Raw genomic sequence first — 16942 nt, 5'->3', positions numbered from 1 at the left:
CTCTCAATTGGGACTTCTTTCATTTTCTATCCCCTTATCCTGCCTTTATGTTTCTCTTCAGAAGTTTTCACACTGAATTTACCTTAATTACTTCTGCTTTTCTAGCATGTAAACTGCCTGGTCTTTGTGTCCCCAGTACTCAGAATAGTGCCTGGTGTAATTGCCCTTTGGCAATCCTTGAGTGAAGGAGAGAACATCAGCACAAAACTCATCATGTACATTCTCCAGGATGGCAACTCAAGGACTCCGTTGATGGTGAAGTACAACATGAAATATACATTTCATACAGCATACACACAAACACACAAAAGTGACGCATATTTAGGGAGATAATACTCACTGCTCTTATTTTTTTATTTCAAAAAGAACCATAGAAGAAGAAAATATGCTAGTTGCCACCACTGAGTTGAAATTGTAGTGTGAAAAGCTTTTTTTGAGGGTATATGTCTGGAAGTGGTTTTGTTGAGTTTTACTAATCACTCTTGAGTTGCTCTCTACAAACATCATTGCCAGAATTTCCTCATATCCTTAGCCAACACCTGGTCTTATCTGGCTTTTAAATTTTTTTCCAATCTAAGTGAAACTGTCTCTCCTTGTTTTAATTTGCATTTGCCTGATTACTAAAAAGACTGTCAGAGATCTGATCTGATCCTTTAAAAAGTTTGTAAACCAAATCATTTTCTAGTGCTTCTAGAGGGCTAAGAATTTTCCTGTCAGAAACTTTCATAGGCAAAGTGACTTAATCATCTCCTCCTTCATATATTTCAGAATTTCAAATTCTCATATATTTAATTTAGTAGTACAAGACTGTATTTCCAAGGACACTGCATTAACAGTTTTCCCCCATTCACCATTCATAGAGTTGTTTACTTGCTCAACAAATATTTACTGAGGGTCCCCCCCTCCCCCCCGCTACTGCAGGCATTTCACCAGACAGACCGACAGCCTTTCCTGGCGCCTACCTTGCAGACAAGTGAGTTCTTTGTCCCTTCCCCCTGGCACAGCGACCATGGGTAGGCGTTTTTAAAAAGGTTGGCAGACTTGGCGACCAAGTTGCTTCCAATCCTTCCAATCCATTGTTCTCGAGCATTACTACTTGCTCCAAGTTTTTGTATGGATTGCATAGGAAGAGGAAGGCAATGCGTTCGCGCATGCTCTCTTACTGCAAAGAAATTATTCCAGAGAAAAGTTTTGAAGGGGGAAAAGGGAGTGTATTCATTTCAAGCACTTGTTTTAAATGAAAGATAACCAGTCTTTTAAAACAACCCATTTTGCATTTTCTTCTAAAAGCAACTTCCTCCCCTGCTCTTTTCAAAAATGTCTCACTTTATTTCTTGTCCACGTCAGATGTGAGTAGAAGAGCAAGCAGCAGCTCCCGCTCACCCTGAATTAGGTCATTTTAAATCCTGACCGGAGAAAAGATCTCCAAACCCCATGAATACTGTCCTTAGCTTCTATCCACCACAGATCATCCCGAAAGACGTTATTATCCCTTAGGTAAGTCTTAACTGCCCCGCCTTTTGCCTAATGTGAAAACCTCAAGTCTTAAGTAAAACAACTCGGCTTCCTGTGCCTTATTGTAAGAGAGATCCGGATTTAACACCTTTCCTTGCTTTAGATAATGGCGTGGCTACCAGATAAGCGCTATGCCCAGAGACAGTGATGCGCTAATAGAGTGGAGCTCGTGCTCGATTCTTTGATTTTTATTTTTAATACTATAAACTGCAGGCCGCAAGGCAGGGGCTGAGTGCAGAGACCCCCGGGACCCTTGCGGTGCTCTCCATTGCCCCATCTTCCCGAGTCGGCTCCCAGCCCCGGAATGCATGCAAATCAGCTTGCTCACCCTCCGGCAATACGAACCACTTTCCCGCCGTTCGCCCAGGACCGCGCAGCAACCTAAACAGAGAAGTCCTGGAGCCCTAAAAGCGCCACTTTTTCCAGGCGGATATTAGTGGACTCCAAGGCACTCACTTGAGTTCAGATTATTTGGGGAACCGCCTTTATTTCCGGGGCTGAGCGGGCAGGGCGCTCGGGCGGTGGTTACTACAGCTTGCAGGACCTGAGCTCCGTCTCGGGAAAGCAGGTCCAGCCCCGCCCTTCGGGCCCGGGTCTGCGCGCCCCGCCCGCCTGCTGCGGCTGCTCGGTGGGACGGCGGCGCGCACGGCTACTCCGCTCTCCGCTCTCTCCTTCCCGATCGCGGGTCTGGGCCCCGGCTGCCAGCATGGATGCTCGCCGCGTGCCGGTGAGGGCTTGGCGGGCAAACCCGAGGGGCGGGCACGGTGGGTGCGGGCCGACTCCCCTCAACTCCGAGGACCGAGTGTTACTCAATCAACTGGTGGCCGTCCTGGGCGGCTTCCGTCTAGGCAAGCCCAGGTTTTGTGCACTCGGGGGAATTTGGGGTCTGGGGCAGTCCCCGCCGGTTCGGAGATTTGAGAGAGTGGTAGGATGGTTGGCAGCGGTGGGGAGTCCGGGGCCACGTGTGCTCGAGGTGCATGCGGCGGACAGCGGCCGGTCTACCCATTGTGTCCGCCGTCTCCCCTCCGTCCGCGGGCCCGATCCCGGTGGAACGCAGAGGGGAGCCGCTCTCCCCGCTCCCCGGGAGTTCAGCCTGCAGCGCCCCCAGCCCTTGCGAGCAGTTAGCTCCGGGCGGGTGGGCTGCTCCAGCCACGCGAACTGCTGGGGACCCTGGCAAGCTCCCCGCCGCTTTTGCCTGGGCCACGGCACTTCTAACCGCTCCAGGTCGGTAGGTTTGAAGTTTAAAGGTCTTGCAGACACTGGTTGCTCACATGGTGAGGACGTGTTTCTAGTCCCAGGCGGGACTGGAAGGACCTGGTGACCCAAACTATTTCCAGCCATTCGTTGTTGTTTTTTTGCCCATTCCTTTCCCCAGCCCCCAACCCTCAAGCTGCAGGATGTTGCCTAAATGGAACGTTGCTTTTTGGTCGTAACGGAAACTCGAACGTAGGGTCTGCTCCCGAGAGGTTAGAAGGTGGGGGTTGGGTGAAAAGGAAGAGCGTGACATGCTTAAAATAAATATCGGGTGAAGCTCACAAATGGAGAGACTGGGGGCTGGGGAGAGCGTGTTGGGCACGTGGTTTCAGAGACATTGCTGGGATTAGGCTTTGGTTTTTAGGATGAAGAAAGCCATTTGTAGCTGAGCTTGGAATCTGGCATGCCTGTGGTTAATGTTATAGGCCATCGTGTGACTTGAGTAATCCATTTAACCTCTCTGAACCTCAGTTTCCCCATTTGTTAAGTGGGAATAATGCTGCACCTTATTGCAAGGAATCAATTATAATGTGAAAGTATACGTAGTGCCTGGCATGCAAAACACCTACTAAGCGCTATACTTTGTCTACCAAAAATGTTTATCTTAACCATAACTATTTGCTTGTTTCTTCCTTGTCTTTTCCTCCAAACATAACATTTGCCTGGTAACTTAACTCTTGGCATGTGCTGACTTGTTAAAAGCCCAGCATATATTTCCCTGACAGCTTCCAGTAGAATGCCGCTCTTGAATGTCTCCAGCCTCTGCTTGCAGATAGATTGATGAGTTAATGATGATATTTCCTGCAGTACTGCAAGAATGCTGCTGTTTTAGGAGATTGCAGTCTTGATATCTCTTTCCCAGCCCTATGATCTTGGACAATCTACTTCATCTCCCTGGAGCCTTGAATTCCTCTGGAAAATGGCGGGGAGTAGGTGTGGGTTTGAGATCTCCTTTGATAGGTAGTAGCTCTACTTTTTATCACATTTTCTTGCCTTTCTAAAGGACAAAAGACAAAAACTTACTAAGATGATTGAACGGAGTCTACTTAGAAGCATAGGGTGGTTGGGTACCATCATCATGAAAATAATTTTATTTGCAAGAGACTGCAATGAAATACATAATGTTAGGTATAGAAAGAAAGTCAAGAGTATTATGTTCACCAAACCTCTCACATCTTGGTGGGACCCATAGAGAGCTTGCCCTTTAAAAGCCTTCGGTGTAAGGAGTCACTTCTATTCCATTCTATTCTTAAATATGGCCATATTTAAGCCAATAAAAATATATGAACTAATAAAACATTAAGAAATATCATTACATTTTAAATGCCAGAAATGCTATCTTTTTTACATGAGATAGATGCCAGTTGCATTTTCTGATGAGCAGTGCCAGACTGGAAAGTGTTTATGAATGAAAGAAGCATTTTTATATCTACAAGTAATTTGTACCTTGTGAAAGGACTTCTAAAAACTTAAGACTTATAAGAGCTAAAAGGCCAGGCTGATAGAGTGCTGGAGTGGAATCAGGCACTCTACCTGGTTTTGGAGTGCTGTTTGACCTTTAACTTGGCTCCTTGAGCATTTGTTCACTGGGTTGATATATTTGATTTGTAAGGGCTTGTGCCGAAATCCCTGTATCCTGCTGATTGGAATGAGGCCTGTTTGAAAGCCTGCTATCTTGAAGTAGAAGTGCTGTCCAGTTTTGTAGTTTGGGAACTTCGCGTCACAGTACTTCGCAACAAAGCTTGCATAGAAAGACCTGAATAGCTTAATTTCAGCTGAGGGAGAGAAATCACTCTACCATTTTGTAGTTTTGAGGTACAGTTAAAAAATTTTTTCAAGGGCAAATTTTAGGAGTTTGGCATTAAACTCCTTGGGAGCTCAGCATAATGCTAAGAGGTTGGGGGCTCTTCAGGTGAGTAAAGGGGTAGCACTACCGATGTTTGATTAAATTGATAAATATCATTACAGTTTTCTCCCAGAGGGATCCCATTTTAAGATTTTCCCCTCGTTTTGAAAATTTTTTTGTAGCAATTGCAAATCCCCCTTTTTCTATATAGGGTATAAGAAATGGACATAACCGTGCTGTTTGAACTTACTAAACTAAAAAATGACATCTTTAGTTAGATACTATAGTGAGCATCCCACTTAACAGTATTGCCATTTCCATTTGCAGCAAAAGGATCGCAGAGTAAAGAAGAACTTCAAGAAATTCAGCTATGTGAAGTTGATTTCCATGGAAACCTCGTCATCCTCTGATGACAGTTGTGACAGCTTTGCTTCTGATAATTTTGCAAACACGGTAAGTGCTGCCTGAGAATAAACAGAATTGAGTCTGCAGTGCTCAAAATGCCCCAAGTGCTTTGTGCGTGATTAAAACTGCTTGCTTTTTGCCTACATTTCTATACAGCCGTTACGAAAATACAGTATGCACTGTAATTTCATTTCACTTTTTGCTGTGGTTCTAGGTAGTAATTGTTGGAGGTAGATTAGCTACTTATTCTATCCTTTTGAAATGTCGCCTAACCTAACATGCTTGATGATTTGCCATAACAACTCAGAAATCATTTGTAAACCTCTGAACCATTTTTCTTTGTAACAAAAGCTATTCTCTTGTAGTGCACTTGTGAATGTGATTTGCTCTCTGCACGGTTTATGGAAAATTGGTTCTTGAAAAAGGGGGAAAAATGCACAACCACATTTATTTATTTATTTTACAGAAACCTAAATTCAGGTCAGATATCAGTGAAGAACTGGCAAATGTTTTTTATGAGGACTCTGATAATGAATCTTTCTGCGGCTTTTCAGAAAGTGAGGTGCAAGATGTGTTAGACCATTGTGGATTTTTGCAGAAACCAAGGCCAGATGTCACTAACGAACTGGCCAGTATTTTTCACGCCGACTCTGACGATGAATCATTTTGCGGTTTCTCAGAAAGTGAGATACAAGATGGAATGGTGAGTTTGAGAATTTCACCAATATCAAAAAGTAAGGTACATTTTGAGGCGTGATAACATACTTGCTTTAAAAAGCTTTTTTTCTTGTAGTTTTCATTTTAGTCATGCCAGAGATTTTGTTGACAGTTTTAAATTTTAAGAGTATTTATGTAAAACAGTTTTTACTAAAGTAGTCCTACGTGTAAAGTCTGAACATTCTGTAGGCTCTGAAAATCTTGGAAACTGGTAAAATAAAATTGGCCAACCTCCAGATTTCTATTGCTACAGAAATCCAGCCTAATCAGAGAAAGCACACACGTCCTCCAGGTTAGTTAAGTTCAGGTGACCAGCCCAGTGCCTGGCATAGACCAAGCCTTTGGTAACTGTTTCCCTAGTGGATCTATTTATGTGGAAAACCTGTGATAACTCATGTGCAGGGGCTTGAGTGCAGATAATGACAATTAGGGCCCTTCCTGCTTACACTTTTGCTCCTTAGTCCTGCTTCTCCTCTGCACACTGCCTTACCTTTAACCTCTCCTCCTGCTCAGGCCACTGCTGCTGCCGCTGCTGCACCTTGGTCCCACTCTCCCTGAAAATACTGTTCAGTTCTGCAGATGCTTTCTTGGCAAAGGAAGCAGTGAGTTGATTTGCAGTCAGGTGCATGCTCTTCAGCTCAATGTGGTCTGACTGCCTGGGACCACACTTGAGTGACGCTGACATAAGTGAGAATGCCTGACCAGGGAATGTTTTTATTGCTGTCTAACTTCATGGTAATGTAATATTTCCTGTAATGAGTGGTGCCGGTCTAAATTAATGCATGGTTATTGCAAGGGCTGGTCTGCAAATCTGGATGTGACTCAAACATTGTCTACAGCCTGAATCACTTCTGAGTATTGTTTCAATTCTTTTGATGGTTGTTGCAATCAATAAAATACAAATCAATTAAAAATCTTCAGAACTCAAAAGTTGTTTTTTTTTTTTAATCATTTTGTAGTCTCAATTTGTGCACACTAAAAGTACATGAGAGTAGTAAAAACTGGGGATTTTAGAAACTTTTGAATTTAAAAATGGGTCTTCCCTTTCTGGGACTTCACGGGTTTTTTTTTTTTTTTCTTATTATTTTTTTGTTTATTTTTTCTCAACTATCATCACAATGTATTTTAGGATATTTTCATTACCCCAAAAAGAAACCCTGTACCCATTAATAGTTACGGTGGGTCCATTCCCAACACACTCAGTCCCTGGCAACTACCAATCTGTTCTCTATCATAGATTTACCTATTCTGGACATTTCATATAAATGGTATGTATGATATAATATGTGGTCCTTTGTGACTGGTTTGCTTCACTTAGGTTCTTCCATGTTGTGGCATGTGCCAGTACTTCGGCCCTTTTTGTTGCTGAAGAATATTCCATTGTGTGCAGATACCACTTTTTATTTACCCATTCATCAGTTGATGGATGTTTGTACCATTTGGCTATTACAGATAACACTGATAGGAACATTCATGTCCAGGTTTTTGTGTGGGCATATACTTTTTTTTTTTTTTATCCTCACCCTAGGACATTTTTGCATTTATCTTCAGATAGAGTGGGAAGGAGAGAGGGAGGAAGAAAGCAAGAGAAACATTGATGTGAGAGAGACACATTGATTGGTTGCTACCCACACGACCCCAACTGGGGCTGGGGACAAACCAACCGAGGTACGTGCCCTTAGCAGGAACTGAACCCAGGACTCTCTGGTCCGTGGGCCAACACTCTAACTGCTGAGCCAAACTGGCCAGGACATGGGCATATACTTTTGAGTATCTACCCTAGGAGTAGAATTGCTGGGTTGTGTAATAACGCTGTTTAACTTTTTGAGGACCTGACAGACTGTTTTCCAAAGTAGCCGTACCATTTTGCATTCTAACCATCAATCTATGTGGGTGTGAAGTGGTATTTTGTGATTCTAATTTGCATTTCCCCAGTGGCTAATCTTAATACATATTTAATGATGGAAATCTACGTTACTTTAAAATAGGAATTAAAATATTTTTTTTCTTTATTGATTATTGAGGGGGAGTGAGAGAGAGGGAGAAATATCGATGAGAGAGAACATCAATTGGCCACCTCCTGCATGCCCCCCACTGGGCCCTGACCGGGAATTAAACCAGCGACCTCTTCGTGCATTGGGTTGACGCTCAGCCACTAAGCCACACTGGCTGGGCTAAATATGAATTTTTTTTTAAGTTTTATAAAAAGTGGATTAGAGAGGTATGTAGAGTAGTCAGATTCATAGAGACAAAGTAGAAGGGTGCTTGCCAGGGGCTGCGGGAGGGAGTGGAAGTTGTTTAAAGGGTACAGAGTTTCCATTTGAAAAGATGAAAAGGTTCTGGAGATGATGATGGTGGTGGTGAGTGCACGACAATATGAATACATTTGATGCCAGTGAACTGTACACTTAGAAATGGTTAACATGGTATTTCTGTATGCTATGGATATTTTACCACAATTTTTCCAGAAGTAGAGCAAAGCCTTGAGACATCTTTAATATAGTTTAATATTACCATAAGCATTGAAACCATGTTTATGGGAGAACACATATTTATTCTTGTAGGAATTCTTTTAAAATACATAAGATCTATTTTTAAATTAAAAAGAATTGGGATTTTTATTTTTAAGAAATATGGCCCAGAACCATTGGACTAGGGGCTGTGAAGACAGCTTAATAATTGTGTATCCCAGATAGGCTACCTGAATTAAACTACACTCATATTGTTGCATTTATTTATAATTTCTGATTTTATTACCCAGAGCTGTCAATTAAAATGGACAATTAAAGTGGTCAATTAAAATTTATTTGTTGCAAGTGTCTTTTGTTCAGAAGGGATTTTGTAGTCATGCTGGTGCAGCCTGTTCACCAAACAAGTCATTAATGACTCCATTGTTCTGATTAACTAGAGATTACAGTCAGACCATGCAGGCTGTAGGACCCGCAGTCAAAGCAGACGTTCTGCACCTCTCCGGGTGGCCATGAAGTTTCCAACTCGAAACACCAGGGGAGCAGCCAGCAAAAGAGCAGCAGCCCCTGAACCCTCGGAGAAATCTGTGACTGATTCCAATCCTGATTCAGAAGATGAAAATGGCATGAATTTTTTAGAGAAAAGGGCTTTAAATATAAAGCAAAACAAAGCAATGGTAGGTATCTGACTTGGAAAGTGTTAGAATGGACTCTTCCAGCTTTTCTCTAAGCCACTTGTTGGTTATCTGTGTCAAGAATTGTTTTCACTGCAGCTATGAAGTCTTTACAATGTGTGCTTTCAAATGTGTTTCTTAAAAAATAGACCCAGAGACACAGAAGTAGGGTACAGACTGACAAACCTCAGAAGAGGGGGGAGGGGGTGGTGGAGAAGAGAGAAACCACAGAACTTATATGCATGTATGTGTAACCGATGGACACAGACAACAATGCTGGGGGGGCCCGGGCGGCGGGGGGGATGGGGAGGAGATTGTCGATGGGGGAAAAAGGAAAAACATCTGTAACAAAATTAATTAAATTTAAAAAATAATAAAATGTGTTTTTCCCTAAAGTAACTTTTCTTTTTTTTTTTAAATCTATTCAAGTCTTGGTAAATGTGTAGGAGAAATCAGAAACTCTTTGAGATGTACTACAGTAATTTCCAGAAGTTACTCGTTTTCAGCATTTATTCTAAATAAATAATTTCTGCTTCATTTCTTTCCCTTTTAGCTCGCAAAACTAATGTCGGAATTAGAAAGTTTCCCTGGCTCATTCCCTGGACGACATTGCCTCCCAGGCCCCAGATCGGTAAGTGCGATTCTTGTTCAGTAGTATTTTGGGCAGCTCTAAGGTGGATTTGTTAGGATACTTGAAAATCCAGTCTCCACATCTGTGTGGTCCTACAGACAGAGGAAACAGAGGACACCTTCTCATAGACCTGGGAGCCCTTCCTGTGGCCTCCCTGTGCCAGCTTGTGTGGTGCTCAAACCCCTAGTGATGGGTTGCTTCTCTTCTTTCCAACTAGACTAAACCCTAAAGGGCAAGGAATAAAGATAGGAAAATAATTGTTCTGTATTCCCAGCATTAGCACATTTCTTTTTCGTAGTAGATGCTTTTAACATCTGAGAAGGAAAAGAACTATTTCTTAACCAAGTCACGGCCTAATATATGTGATTATATTCTGAGGAACTAAGCTGGTGCCACTCAGGGGAATTTGATGCGTCTGCTGTGGTACAAAAGAAAAGACTTTTCTTTCCCCACCCCTCCTTGAGAAAGGGAAGAAGCGAGCAAGGAGTGGAAGAAGGAAAACCATACATGTGTTCTCTCTTGTGCAGTGTAGAAACAGTGAGTATGTGTCAGGGCTCAAGAGACGTGTACAGAAGAGGTTGTTTTGGAAACCAAGATTTGTTCTTATGTCTTTGTCATGTAGATGAATAAGTAAACTATTTCTCGGTTTGAGAGGAACTGGGCTTGGTGTTACAAAAGCAAAATTATAATGGCTGTATCGTGTTTTAGACTTGTTTTCCATGCGTTATAAAAAGGACAAAGATAATTAGAAAATGGAGCTCTCCATTCACTTAAACAAAAACATATAGGAGAAGGTGCCACTTCTTTTCATTCTGGAATAAGTGGGTTCTGCGATATGTGTTTTGTTTAGCAATCAAAGACACCCCGAAGGCGTACATTCCCAGGTGCCACTTCTAGGAGGAACCCCGATCGGAGAGCGCGGCCTCTCACCAGGTCAAGGTCCCGGGTCCTTGGGTCCCTTAGCGAGCTACCCACGGAGGAGGAGGAGGAGGAGGAGGAAGATAAGTACATGTTGGTGAGAAAGAGGAAGACCATGGACGGCTACATGAACGTGAGTTGTCCACATCTGTGCTTGCTCTTCTGGTTTGCATCTTCTGTAGGCCTAACACCAAATGATCTACATTAAATGTTCCTCTCAAACCATTCAGAATTGTTAATGTTGTACCAACTTATTTGATGATTGTTTTGTCATCAATAACAGTGCATTGGACCTTTCCACAGATTTACTTCCTTTATTGATATACAGCATTCTCATGAGTTTTAAATAATTTTAACTTTTAATTCTTAGAATTTAACATCTAACCTTGGTTAATTAATCTTCACAAGTAATATACATAGTGCCTCCAAGAATGAATTTTCTTGTGTTGATTGAGATAATTGATTAAACTTAATCCTCTTTATTGCGTTTGTAATGTTTCTGTCCAGCAGGAATTCTTTGGTGTATTCAGGTCATTGCTAAAGGTCTTGACACATTTATATGGTTTCCATCTTATGTGAATTCTGTCATGACCACAAAATTGTGTATTTTATAAAACTGGTCACACTCAACACCTTTGTAAGGTTTCTCCTTAGTAAGAATTCTGTGTTCCATGAGGTTTAAATTTTGGATAAGCCTCGCCATACATTTGTGTGGTTTCTCTCAAAGATGTATGTTATGCTATCAAGTGAGGTGTGAGCCCTGGTTATAGGCTTTGCCACATACATGAGTTTGATATGGTTTCTGTCCACGATGTAACATTGAGGATTGAGTAAGGCTTAAACACTGCAGAAGTTTTATCTCAGTTATACGTGTAAGGCTTTTTTTCTGTTTGAATTCTTTGATGAGCTCTGAAAAAAAGCATTGCTGCATAAATTAGGTTTCCAATGTTTCTTTCTATTCAGTATGTTCTGATGCCCATAAGGCTTGCAAATTGGGTGAAAACTGACACCTACACTTATGTTCATAAGGTTTCTCTCCAGTGTGGATTTTCTTATGTTGAGTAAGATTTGAACTCAGTCTAAAGGTTTTACCACACTCACCACATTTTTTAAAATTGATTTTTAGAGAGAGGAAGGAGAGAGCGAGAGAGAAAAACATTGGTGTGAGAGTGACACATCAGTCAGTTGCCTCCTGCACACCCCCTACCCGGGATCTGGCCCGGAACCAGGGCACAGGCCCCTGACCAGGAATTGAACCAGCAACCTTTCAGTGCACGGGATGATGCCCAACCAACTGAGCCACCCTGGCCAGGCCCACACTCACTACATTTCTTAGTTTTCTGTCCTGTATATGGATTCTGTTATGATCAAGTTGTGAATGTCTAGAATATTTTGAAGATTTTTGTTAGCTGGTGAGGGAATCAAAGTTTCTTTCTTCGTCATCTTTTCTTAGTTGTAGGAATTATTTCCATGATGGTGTCCTGTGAACTTCTTACTTTGTCTCCTCTCCATAAGCCTTAAGAATTTTAGGTTGAATTCTCTGTGAAGAAATCAGGTATCAGATTCGGAATTGGGGAGAGCCAGTAAGAACGCTGTCCCATGCTTATTGTGCAGGAAGGTGACATGCCCAGAAGCCGTCGCCCTGGGTCCATGACCCTGCCCCATGTAATTCGCCCAGTGGAAGACATCACAGAGGAGGAGTTGGAGAATATCTGCCACAACTCTCGAGAGAAGATATATAGCCGTTCACTGGTAAAAGCCTTCACCTTATGTCTGAAAATGTCAGCGTCCATGAGAGGAAGGATAGCTTCTATCCTAGGAGTTTTGCTAGTGTTCGAAACATCTTAGCATATGGGCTATATGCCTATGTGTGTGGGATTTTTTTTGTTTTTTGTTTTTTCATATAAGAAAAGAGACTTTTGTAGCATCCTTGGGATCTAGCCCTTTTAATAAGTCTTCAGTAGCATTAAATCTTTCCTCTTAATTTAGAAACTGATTCATCCAGCATGTGTTTCCTGTGTATCTATTATGTGTGTCTACATAGAGGGTGCTGGGGATATGGTGGTGTGCTAAAGATAGAAAAAGATTCTGCTCAAAGACCTTTATTTGAAGAAACATTTTGATAATATTGAATCTGCCAATTGAATGAAATCACCATGCGTGATTGGGATACTTTTCGTGCCCTAGCATATAGGTGTGTATGTAAGATACAAAACAAAAGATTCAAAATGTTGGACTGTACCCATAAGGAAGGCTGTTCTTTAAATATGCCATTTTTCTCTACGAAAAGCAGGGGTGATGTTTTTTATTTTACTTATTTGTAGGGATCTACTTGTCATCAGTGCCGCCAGAAAACCATTGATACCAAAACAAACTGCAGAAACCCAGAGTGCTGGGGTGTTCGAGGCCAGTTCTGCGGTCCCTGCCTTCGAAACCGTTACGGTGAAGAGGTCAAGGATGCTCTGCTGGATCCAGTAGGTGCCTGGACGGGGGTCCGGTGGGCTTTGAGTCTGCTCACCTCTGGGAATCGCTGTGTGACTTTCTGGGGTGGATTTCCGAAGGCAACATTAGGCATGACTAATGGATGTTAACCATGTGAAGATTTTTTTTTAATAAAAAAATAAAAGATCTAAAAGTAATTGATGATAGATAATCTTTTTATAGGTTAAATAGGAGTAGATAAGTAGGGAGGCAGAGGGAATAGGTTTGATTTAATTGTGCATTTTCACAATTCAGAACTGGCATTGCCCCCCTTGTCGAAGAATCTGCAATTGCAGTTTCTGTCGTCAGCGAGATGGGCGGTGTGCGACCGGGGTCCTTGTGTACTTAGCCAAATACCATGGCTTTGGGAATGTGCACGCCTACTTGAAAAGGTAACGTTGGTTTTTCTGTTTTCCACACAAATCTTACATGCACTGATGTGTCTTAATAAATGGATGGTAGAAGTCAGTAGTGGTTATCTCTGGGTGGGTGTGGGTGGGGGTGCGATACTGACCGGAAAGGGGCACATTGAGAGTCTTTTGGAATGTATGAAATTTACATCTTCATCTGGGTGGTGGAGGCCTGCGTGAGTGTGTGTGTGTGTGTGTGTGTGTGTGTGTGTAAAAAGTCAAATTGTACACTTAACATATGTTAAAGCATATACATTACAATTCAATAAAAACATCTCTAGAAGAGTGAATTAGGCTTTTAAGAGAATTCTTAATTTGAAATGATGCCCTGACGTGTTCCCTTTCCTGTTTTCAGTCTGAAGCAGGAGTTTGAGATGCAAGCATAGCGCCTGGAAGACCCTGCCTTCCCCGCACCCGGCAGTCTCCTTAGACGAGTTTCCGAGCATCCCAGAGGCCTGCCGCTGCTCTGCTCTGCCCTCTTGCCACTTCTTTGCTTCCCCTGCCCCTCACCCTGCACCGTCCCTCTCTATTTACAGTGGGTCTTTCTCACCATCTAGCTTCTGAATTCTTTTAAAATGACAGTTTTATGAAAGCCTGTTTGATTTCATTGGTGTTGAAACAGCCCTGGAATCCACCTCTGTAAAATCAAGCACTTGGGAATACAGTAGTGGTGTTAACTACATCAACTGAGACCAGCCCTCTAACTTGTTTACATAAAAACAATGGGTATGATTGTCACACTAGTTGACATTTTTAACCGAATCAAGGCACACAAATCTTAAAGTTGTTGGAAAGGGGTGTGTTACTTTGGAAGCCTCTGATGAGAATATTCCATGTATTTTGCTTAATGCTGACATATAGTTGCTGGTTTTTTTCACCATGAGTCTGGGTGGCACATCGTGCTCCCACCATCAGGATGCAAAGGACTGGGCGGTGCTGTATCTGCAGTCGCTATAGAAATGACCTCCTGGGGAACTAGGATGGGAGGCTTTGGAAACAGGCTGGTTTGAATTCCTGGTCTAAACTTTCAATATAATGGTAGTTTGCCAAGTTTATGTCAGTTCATAAATGTAAGGTGTTTCAAATTTTTGATCATTTTGCATGGAGAATTGATACTATTAGCCTAGAATTTGCAGTTTTTGTTTTCTTGAAATGAGCTAGGCACACAGTTTGTGGTCAGGTTTTAAGCACTTTTAGAACAATGAGAAGTGCCTTTTTGGAGATGGATGACTTTCCATTTTGTTGACTTAACATCTCTGCCAGTTTAGTTTCTGGGCAGATTTCATGTTTCGTCTCCCCGTCCCCCAAATTCTTTTGCATTAATCAGCCATTTGGTAGAGTTGGGATTGAGTGTGTCTCTGCTTCACTTGGCACGTGTGGCCTGCTGCTGTGCCCACTCGGGGTTTGATGCAGAAGTGGACCTGACTCAATAAATGTAAATAGAGCTTTTGATCTGTAATGCTTGTATACAAAGTTTTTATTTTGATAATAAAACATTTTGTTCTAGCTTGTCAGCTTTTTAAAATCTTTAATGCTCGATCTTACTGCACTGAATTTTAATTTTTTCCCCCTTGTATTTAAACAACAGAATATTTCTGCCTTTTCTAGAGTCTCCCTTTTGTGTTAAGTTTCTGAATGTCAAAGGCCAGCTCCTTTGAACAAGGTCTAGCTTGCTGATATGACTGATAGCTGTGATCAGAAAATCTACCAAGCCCTGGCTGTTTTAGCTCAGCGGTTAGAATGTCGGCCCACAGTCCAGAGAGACCCAGGTTCAGTTCCTGCTAAGGGCACTCACCTCAATTGCAGTCTGTCCCCGGCCGGGTTGGGTCATGCAGGAGGTGGCCACTTGATAGGTCTCTTTCACGTCAATGTTTCTCTCTGTCTCTTCCTCTCTCTCCCTCCCACTCTATCTGAACAACAACAAAAAGAGGAAATATGACCTCGGGTGAGGATAAAAAAAAATAAAGAAAATCTACCAAGACAGCTAGATCGCTGGGAAGAAAATAATCTGTGCCCATGAAGTTTTGCAATGTTTCCTCTACCATTTGCCAACCCACATGCTAACGGCAATTTCATAACACTAAGCTTGCTTGGATAAACCATTCAGTTATTTATTAAAGGCATGCTGCGCTTTGAAGCTTGTTCCAGGACTGAGAGTCAAGACAAAAGCATGGTCTGAAAGTTCTTAATAACCCAATTCTTTATAGACCAGGGTTGGCTAACGACAGCCTGTGCACCAGACCCTGCTGCAGCCTCTGTTCATGTGGCCCGTGAAATTCAGATGTTTTTTGTTTTTTTTTACATTTTTGGAGGGTTGTGAAAAATATTACAGGCAGTATAGCCTGCTCTAGATTGTAAGAGAAACCCTGTTTACCCTGTGTGTATTGATTACGGGGGGAAGACCAAGCTAAATGAAGATTTCTAACATATATGTAGATCCAAAACAAATGGGTATCTTCATGAACTGGAATCAACCCAAATTATAATCCAAAATTTTTAGGTGTGTAATTAGGGAGCTTAAGTTTTTAGAGTTATTTAAATTGGTGGTGGTTTGGAACATTGTGTTACCATATTTTACTATGAACTGATAGTGGTTTTTATTAAAACAATTGACTTCACAGTTGAGTCCCAAAACTTGACAAGGGTTTCCAATATAGTGAAGAAACAGACATACATCTATAAATAACCTGAGTAGGAATGAAGAGAGAAAAGGCAATTGACATTTTTTCATTACCAAGCATTTTATAACCGATAGGCCCATGGATTTCGTAATGACTTCCATCTGCCTAAAACCTCGGCTCAGCCTCCAGTCCCAGGCTTGGCTGTGGAGCCCACGCCTTCTTCCACATGCCCCACTGCAAAGATCACACTCTATCGAGTCGAGAGAACTCAAGTTTTGATGATTAGATGTGAGAAGTAGGGTTATTGCAGTCATGATCTAAATGAGCAAGAATAGCATTGATATTTTAGAGAGGAAGGGAGAGAAACATGGATAGGCTGCCTACTGCAAGCCCCTTACTGGTGTAAGCCCACAACCCCGCCTGTGCCCTGGCCAGGAATTGAACCGGGACCTCTCAGTCCATGGGTCACTCTGGGGGTGGGGACGGGGGAGGGCAAGAATTGCTTTTATATTTGTCTCTCTAACCTGATTATCTGAGGTTGAGATGGTGTCTACCTTTATGCCATTGCTAAGGGACTGAGAAATGAAATAGAAACTATAAAGGACTTAGGCGATTTCCTAATGAAGAGGGCAGAGGCAGTAGAGGGAGCTGTTGAAGGGGTTTATCTGTGGTTTATTTTTAGAACGGAAGTGAGAGGGGCCTGATGGCGCAGGGCCAGGTAGAAAATTGGGTTATTTGCAGACCAGAGGATTTCAGGAAGCGCAGCGCTTTGGAGTGGGGAAAATGATAGCAGACCCGGAGAATAAAAGGTGAGCAAATGTTCTTTTATGTTAATGTTAACCACACATTTGTAGGGAAATATCTCAAAGATGAGGAAGTAAACCCAGAGAAGGTGACAAAAGTGTCCCATGTCACATAGCTAAAGGGGCAGAGCTAGACTGGTGCATTTCGGTTTTATTAGGTTTCTGGTGGTTGTTTTTTTTTTTAATTTTTTTTCTTTAT

General features: G+C 42.2%; 1 protein-coding gene across 2 annotated transcripts; it reads left to right on the top strand.

Moving 5' to 3' along the window:
* The first annotated feature begins 2144 nt into the window (after positions 1 to 2144).
* CDCA7 (cell division cycle associated 7) lies at positions 2145 to 14777 on the top strand. 2 transcript variants are annotated; one of them, XM_036254110.1, is made up of 10 exons: positions 2145 to 2242; positions 4943 to 5068; positions 5487 to 5723; positions 8646 to 8882; positions 9433 to 9510; positions 10361 to 10561; positions 12043 to 12180; positions 12753 to 12902; positions 13165 to 13301; positions 13675 to 14777. In XM_036254110.1, exons 1-10 carry the CDS (start codon positions 2222 to 2224, stop codon positions 13703 to 13705), a joined length of 1356 nt encoding a protein of 451 aa, XP_036110003.1. In that variant the 5' UTR covers positions 2145 to 2221; the 3' UTR covers positions 13706 to 14777. The 2 variants fall into 2 exon arrangements, with proteins under 2 accessions (XP_036110003.1, XP_036110002.1); XM_036254109.1 differs by lacking the exon at positions 5487 to 5723.
* The last annotated feature ends 2165 nt before the right edge of the window (positions 14778 to 16942 follow it).

The sequence above is a fragment of the Molossus molossus genome, unplaced genomic scaffold (genome assembly GCF_014108415.1).
Source record: "Molossus molossus isolate mMolMol1 unplaced genomic scaffold, mMolMol1.p scaffold_m16_p_11, whole genome shotgun sequence".
Lineage (NCBI taxonomy): Eukaryota > Metazoa > Chordata > Mammalia > Chiroptera > Molossidae > Molossus > Molossus molossus.
Note: the sequence above shows the minus strand (reverse complement) of the source record. Positions and strands in the feature narration are given on the sequence as shown.